The 8,063-nt window shown below is 35.4% G+C and overlaps 1 protein-coding gene across 1 annotated transcript; it reads right to left on the bottom strand.

Moving 5' to 3' along the window:
- Positions 1 to 5,946: 5,946 nt before the first annotated feature.
- On the bottom strand, positions 5,947 to 7,295 carry LOC140805441 (uncharacterized). Its single transcript, XM_073161712.1, has 2 exons — positions 6,959 to 7,295; positions 5,947 to 6,899 (listed from the first exon to the last, which is right to left on the bottom strand). Exons 1-2 carry the CDS (start codon positions 7,293 to 7,295, stop codon positions 5,947 to 5,949), a joined length of 1,290 nt encoding a protein of 429 aa, XP_073017813.1.
- Between the last annotated feature and the right edge of the window lie 768 nt (positions 7,296 to 8,063).

Genomic DNA, 8,063 nt, shown 5'->3' on the forward strand with positions numbered 1-8,063 from the left:
AACGTGGCATCATTTTCCATGCAACACGCATGACCGCGGGTGCGGTCGTGTCATGCACCGCGGGTGCGCTCATGCTTCGGCATGCTTATCATTTTCTAAAATACACGACCGCGGGTGCGGTGTATCTCAGACCGCGGGTGCGGTAACACCACCGCGGGTGCGGTCTTGTTCTTACCGCGGGTGCGGTGTGGCTTTTGTAAAAATGTCCAACTTTCTATCCATGCACCGCGGGTGCGGTGATGTCTGGCACCGCGGGTGCGGTGCTGTTTTCTCAAAATATTATAGTTTTGCAACATCGTTTCTCCCCTTCTGTTTTGCCTTCCTTATTCATACTTTATATATATCAATACAAAGTATCAAACTCAATTCTCGGGCCTTACATAAAATCTTCAATGTAAATCATGAATCATAAATCGTAAATGCGGAAAAAGTAGAAACGCCGTTCTCGGGTTGTGTGCACTGACTCTCCAGCGAAATCACCCTCAAGTCCTCTCTCAAACTCACCTGCATCCATCACACCTAGTGAGTCGAAAGACGCGACACACCATAATATTTATAACAAATAATACGTATAAAACCACATGTAACAGTGAAAATACTTTTACGTAAAATAAATTTCATGACATGCAACATAAACCTTAATTTTATCATTTTTCCTCAACATGACATAACATAAAAACTTTAACATAATCATAAATATTTTCCTTTTCCTTTTCCTTTTCCTTTGTTGAATTCAGATCGTTAGTTGTGACTTTCCTCGAACCTCAAAAGTCGATGGATCCATCTTGACAAAACCGCATTACTGGGCGGCGGGGGACACCAGCAACACTGTGGCGCCCGGTTTAGGAATTCATAATTTATTTCCTTACTAAGTGCCACATTTTTTTTTACAATCTTTTTTTATTGAACTTCTATTTTTATTTTTACCATTATTATTATTAGAAATATATTGTAGATAAAAATTTAAATATTTTCTACTATAATTTAAAGATTATCTACAAATATTAACATTCTTATTTCAAATATGTACAATTATTTTACAGCGGAAGTGTAACATTCATATGTACAATTATGTTACAGTGGAAGTTTAACATTCATTTATAAACAGATCATCCCAAATTTCAAATGTTCTTATTTCAACTTCAGTTATTTTTCTCTTGTTCCAATTCGGGGGTTCCTGTGTCTGGAAATTACAATAGACGAAAAGAAACAGAGGTTTAAGTCTTTGAGGACTTACTGAGTTTAAATTACTATATGGCTTTTAAATAACACTTCATCATAATTATGCATGAAATAATAGGCATAACAATTTAGATATTATGAATGATATGCAATGAAATAATATATAAATAAAAATTCCATAAATTAACATTGGTGGCTCTAATTGAGCACTTTTTACGAGCCGGGTGAACCATTCTACAGACCGAAATATTCGGTGTGCATTGTTCAGATAAACCATATACCCGGGAATTTTGACCCGTTGTTCATTGGACTCATTTTCCGGGCCGAAGCCACGTTGTCCAGTGGACTCAATTTCCGGACCGAAATCCGTTGTCCATAACTCCATTCATTAATGGTATATCAATCCATTCATATATATGTAAGAAAATATATCAGTAATTGAAATGAACTGTGGGTGATATTTAAACATTAAATAAATGCTTTTGAAATTTTCAGGCCAAATGCCAAAGGCTTTAATAGAAGAATGAATAGTAATTTCCTCACCTGATAACTTATAGTTTTTGCTTGATTAATAATTCGAGTTGCTGGAGCAAGTCCTAAAAATATATTATGAATGATTTTTATATGTTAGAGTTTTTAAGTAACTAGCTGATCATTTCCAAATTATTTTTTGTTCAAAATTTAACCTGGTTGATTTTACTTAAGTTTGCAAAATTCATATTAATTATAATATATCTCCAAACATTACGAAAGTTGGACAAAAATTCGGAAATATCACCAGGAATGTTTGGCTGCCGGAGAAACGCCGATCCGGCGGCTCGTGTATTGGTGCCAGCGCGTGAGTAGCCTTCCGGCAGCCACGCGTGGCTGGTTTTTTTCCAGCATATGTAACTTTTGAAGATCTTGAATTCTTACATTGAAAGTATTTTAAAATTCCTACCCGATCAATACTAGTATTAAATATTGTCGTATGGTTAACTAAGGTACACCGGCATTCCGAAAATGTTAGTTCCGGCAATTTTGGGACGACGGGCGGTATGTACCTTATCTATAAAACAAGAGGTACAACTTTTATGTTTAAGTCAACCTCTCTTTTGGTATGTAGCTATAAGAAAAATGAGCGTAGATTACCTTGCTTGAAACGGGATTTCGTTGCCGTTTCTCGGAATATCTATGTTTGATTTTTCTTGTTTTCGGTCGATCCTCTTACGTCATCTCCAGCGCTATATTGTTTTATGATATGAGATGAATAGTTGGTAATTTATCGGAATTTTTCGGAAAAGGGTATAGATTTTTCTTCTATTTTCTTCCTCTCGTTTTATTTTCTTTCCTTCTTCCTTCTTCCTTTCTTTCTTCTTCTCGGCTGATCTTTCTCTTTGTAGTAAATGAAAGTGTCCAGTTGTATATATATATAGCCGGAATTCATGTTTATCTTTACTAATTATTTTATTTATTTATTTATTTATTAAATGAAAAAAAATGTTATGTTTATCCAAACTTAATATTATTATATTCGTGTATCTAATTATTGATCCTAATTATCTTATATTGAACTTAATAAATATTGTAATTAATTACTTAACATATATGTTGAGTTTAATTATAAAATTTTATTATATTTTGGGTATTTGATTTTTGAATGGGAACCTCATAGTGCTTGATTAATTTTAAGTGTATTGTGATGTATTTTAATGTATTTTTAGATACTTTGGACAAATAAAATTTGTACCGAAAAATAATGTGATAAAATTTTAAAAGTGAAAATAGTAAAATTTATACTAATATAAATGTATTTATGCACCTTTGTTTTAGGGTGTCACAATATCCCCTCCTTTTTAAAAATCTGGTCCCCAGATTTATGGGTTATTGGAATAAATGAGGATATTGACATCTCATATCTTTCTCTGTTTCCCACGTTGCTTCTTCAATGTTGTGGTTTTTCCATAAGACTTTTATCAACTGAATTGGTCGACCACGAAGTTACTTTATTCTTTGGTCCAAAATCTTCACAGGTTGTTCTTCATATGTTAGATTTTCTTCCAGATCTATCTGTTGGTGGTCAACTAATTGGGCTGAGTCTAATTTGCATTTCCTTAATTGTGATACGTGGAATACGTTATGTATACCAGATATATTTTCAGGTAGAGATAGACGATAAGCCACAGTGCCTATTCGTTCTATTACTTCAAAAGGTCCAACAAATCGAGGATGCAACTTTCCCTTCTTTCCAGTACGATTGATTCCTTTTCTTGGTGATACTTTTAGTAATACGTAATTTCCAACTTCAAATTTCAAATCTTTCCGCCTCTTATCTGCATAACTCTTCTGTCAACTTTGAGCTGTTTGTATTCGTTGCCTGATATGTTGTATTTTGTCGATAGCTTCCTGTATAATGTCAGGCCTGATTGCTCGCTCATGTCCGTTTTTGGTGCCTCTCCATTCATCCATATCCCAGTTAAGAGGAGAGCCACATTTTCTTCCATATAATGCTTCATATGGCGCAATTTTTATTGAGGATTGATAACTATTGTTATATGAAAATTCAACTAGAGGCAAATGTTTTACCCAGTTTGCCCCAAAATCCAGCACACATGCGCGAAGCATGTCTTCCAATAATTGAATGGTTCGTTCAGACTGACCATCGGTTTGCGGATGTGCTGCTGTGCTAAAATTTAATTTGGTACCAAGGCATTCCTGAAGTTTTTCCATAATCTTGACGTAAACTTCTGATCTCTATAAGATACTATGGTAGTGGGGATACCATGTAACCATATAATTTCGTTCTGATAGAGTTCAGCCAGTTTTTCCACCCTATATTTGTGACTTATGGGTATGAAATGTGCTGACTTGGTCAAGCGATCAACGATTACCCATATGCTATTAAAACCTCCTGGGAGCTGGGGTAATCCGGTCACAAAGTCCATAGTTATTTGATCCCATTTCCATTCTGGTATAGGAAGTGGTTGCAAAAGACCTGCTGGTCTTTGATGTTTAGACTTTATAATTTGGCAAGATAGGCATTGTGAAATTAAACCTGCAATATCTCGTTTCATTCTTTCCACCAGAAGTGTTTTTTAATCTCTTGGTACATCTTAGATCCTCCTGGATGAATCCTGATCCGAGAATGATGTGATTTTTCCATTATTTCCTTTTTCATTTTGCTAGGCACACAAATACGGTCATGATAGCATAGTATTCCTTGTGAATGGGTGACGAAATTGGTATCAGTATGGAGTTTGAAACTTCTTGGTCCAATTCTTTATTTTGCTTAATTCCAGTATGAAATTCAGGTTCAATTCTCAATCCGGCCAAGTGCTTACGAGAATGGATGTGTACCCATTATCTTTCTTCTTTCATTTCCAAACAAGCCATGCTAATCTTTCTACTTAAAGCATTAGCCACTACATTAGCTTTACCAGATTGATAGAGAATGGAACAATCGTAATCTTCCAAAAATTCAATCCATCTTCTTTGCCTCATGTTCAGCTCTTTTTGAGTAAATAAATACTTCAAGCTTTTGTGGTCTGTATAAATATCAAAAGTGGAACCGTACAAGTAGTGTCTCCTATTTTGCTAATGCAAACATTATTGCTCCTAATTCCAGATCATGAGTGGGATAATTTAACTCGTGATTCTTTAATTTCCTAGATGCATATGCAATAACTTTATCGTTTTGCATTAATACACATCCAAAGCCTTCTTTTGAGGCATCTGTGTAAACCACAAATCCTTCTGTCCCTTTTGGTAAAGCTAATACAGGTGCACTGGTAAGAATTTCTTTTAATTTGCTAAAAAATTTCTCACACTCATCATTCCATAAGAAAGGGTTGTCTTTGCGAGTTAGCTGAGTCAGGGGAACAACAATTTTCGCAAAATCTTTAATGAATCTTCGGTAGTATCCTGCTAAGCCAAGAAAACTTTTAATTTCCGTGATGTTGATTGGTTGTTTCCAACGAGATATGGCTTCTATTTTTGCAGGATCTACTTCCAGTACTTTTTTAGAGATAAAGTGGCCAAGAAATGACACTTTTTCTAGCCAAAATTCACACTTACTAAATTTGGCATATAATTGACGCTCTTTCAAAGTTTTGAGAATCAATCGTAAATGTTGAGCATGTTCCTCGTGATTTCTTGAAAATATCAAAATGTCATCTATGAATATGACAACGAATTTATCCAAGAATGGTTGGAATATTCGATGCATCATATCCATGAAAGCTGCAGGAGCGTCGGTTAATCCGAATGGCATTACCACAAACTCATAGTGTCCATAACGGGTATTTTAAGCCGTTTTGGAGATGTCAACCTCCTTAATTATCAATTGGTAATATCCTTGTCACAAATCAAGTTTTGAATATACTTGAGACCCTTGCAAAACATCAAACAATTCTTCAATATGCGGTCGAGGATATTTATTTTGATGGTGACATTGTTAAGTTCTCGATAATCAATGCACATCCTTAGAGTTCCATCTTAATTTTTTGAAAAATAATAAAGGAGCACCCCATGGAGATGTACTAGGCCGGACGTATTTCTTGTCCATGAGCTGTTGTAATTGAAGTTTTAATTCCTTTAACTCTGAAGGTGCCATTCGGTATGGAGTTTTAGATTTGGGTTGTGCTCCAGGTATTAGATCAATGGAAAATTCTACGTCTCTCTGAGGAGGTAAATTATTGATCTCTTCAGGATAAAGCTCTGGAAATTCTTGTACAACTGAGATTTCTGAGATCTTGATTTGATCTTTTGGCTTATTTATCAAATAAGCTATAAATCCTTTCCGTTGTCTTTTAGTATAGCCCTAGCTTCTGCGGTTGATACTATTATCATGGTATGGTTAGCTTTGGAAATGATTGGATGAGAAGTTTGAAGATAAACTTCTTTTGTGTAGCAATTGAGTTGGGCTTGGTGTCTATATAACCAGTCCATTCCAAGAATAATATCATAGTTCTTGATAGATAATTCAATCAAATCTGCTAGATATTCTTTTTCTTGGAAGTTTAAGGGACAGTTTCTGTAAATGATGTCATTAATCATCGTTGTCCCTAAAGGTGAGCAAATTTCGAAGCTATATGGTAGCTGCTCAAATAACAGTGGTAATTTAAGTACAAAAACTTTTGAGATAAAAGAATGAGTAGCTCCTGGATCAAATAAAGTTTTTGCAGAACTGGATAATATTGTAACAGTACCTTCTACAACTGCAGTGGGGTCAACTTCCTCCTCTTGTTTTCCTAAGAGGGCATATGCTCGAGCAGGTATCTTTGGCTTTGTTGTGGGTTGAGTCTTTTTCGTTCTTTTTGGACAATCTTGAATACGGTGTTGCTCACTTCCGCAAATAAGACATTTCCCACCTTTTCTCCAGCACTTTTCTTCTTCATGATTTGGTAATCCACAATATCCACACTTTTTATTGTTGTTTCTTGGAACTTTTACTTTGACAGCTTCTCCTTGCCATACTGGTTGTGTTCTCTTTTCAAATTTTCTTTTCTTCTTACTCTTTTTTAAGAAGTGCCTTGATATCTTCTTCCACTCGTACGGCTTGATTAACAGCAGAACATAACTGGTAACTTCTGTGGACAGTGTTGACAAACGAATATCGAGCTTTAATCCTTGAACAATTTTTTTTCTTTTTCTTACCTCATCTTCCATGTAATGTGGTGCATAATGTATAAGACGGTGGAATTCTGCCTCATATTGAGCTACAGTCATGTTACCTTGGACTAAATCCATAAAAATTCACGTTCTCGGGTATTTAATATAACTTGAGTTATATACTTACCTTCGAATTCTTGCAGAAAATTGTCCCACGTTTTTGGGGTGTGGTTCTTTGTCCATTTATGTTCCACCGTACGCCACCAGTTATGAGCTGCTTCTTCAAATAAGTAAGTGGAAAAATTTACCTTTTGTTCTTCAGAATAATTAAGAATAGAGAATATTTTGTTGATTTTGCTAAGCAAGGATTCTGCTTGAAACGCATCTGGTTTTCCTTCAAACTTTGGCGGCTTGAATCTCAAAAATCTCTCAAGAGCTCGATCATTTGCCTCAATGTGATGTTCTTGAGCTTGATCATGAGGTCGTGGTTGATTTTGCTGACAAAACTGCACAAATTGATGCATTATTACAAACATATTTTGTATGTTTTGTTCTTGGGGGGGTTGTGTTGAGCGTTTCTGGAATTTCCACCAGTTGCCGAGTTGTGGTCACCTTGAGGGGGGATGTCTTGTCCGATTCTGGCTTGAGTACTATTTTGTGAAGACGTCATTCTAAATACATAAATATAAAATATGAACATATCTTGCAATGAATGTACATAGTTATGTCAGAGGGTAAACAATCAGTTTTATTTATAAACAAGACATGTTTCATATATTTACAATACCCAAGCAAAATACAAACAGAACAAGCAAACTGATTCATCATGCCTACAAAAAATGATGACCATGATAATAATCATGCCTACAAAAGATGATGATAATTAATACTAGTTATATACTAGTGCCAAATAGTCATTGTCTTCATTCGTCGTCGGAGAGATCTATAAAAGTTGTGTGGCCCGAGCCTTCATTTGTGCCTGTGGTTCCCATGGTAACATTTTGATCTGTATTTGGCCGTGATGGATGTGGTTCAATTGGGTCCGGTTAATAACTAAGCTCATTTTCATTTTCACTTTCAGGTAGGAGAGTCATTGGAATAAGTTAATCTACTCCAAATACAAAGTTTTCCCACATGGGTTCAAGAAGAAATTCAACTTCCGGTGACTGCAACAGATAATCTTTTATCATAAAGGGGTCTTGATATATTGTTGTGTTCATGATTCCAGAATATTCTGCAAAAGGGGCTGGTACATACTCTGGAACACTACTACCTCCGATTTCAAATGTGCT

Source organism: Primulina eburnea, chromosome 11 (assembly GCF_022965805.1).
Source record: "Primulina eburnea isolate SZY01 chromosome 11, ASM2296580v1, whole genome shotgun sequence".
Classification (NCBI taxonomy): Eukaryota; Viridiplantae; Streptophyta; class Magnoliopsida; order Lamiales; family Gesneriaceae; genus Primulina; species Primulina eburnea.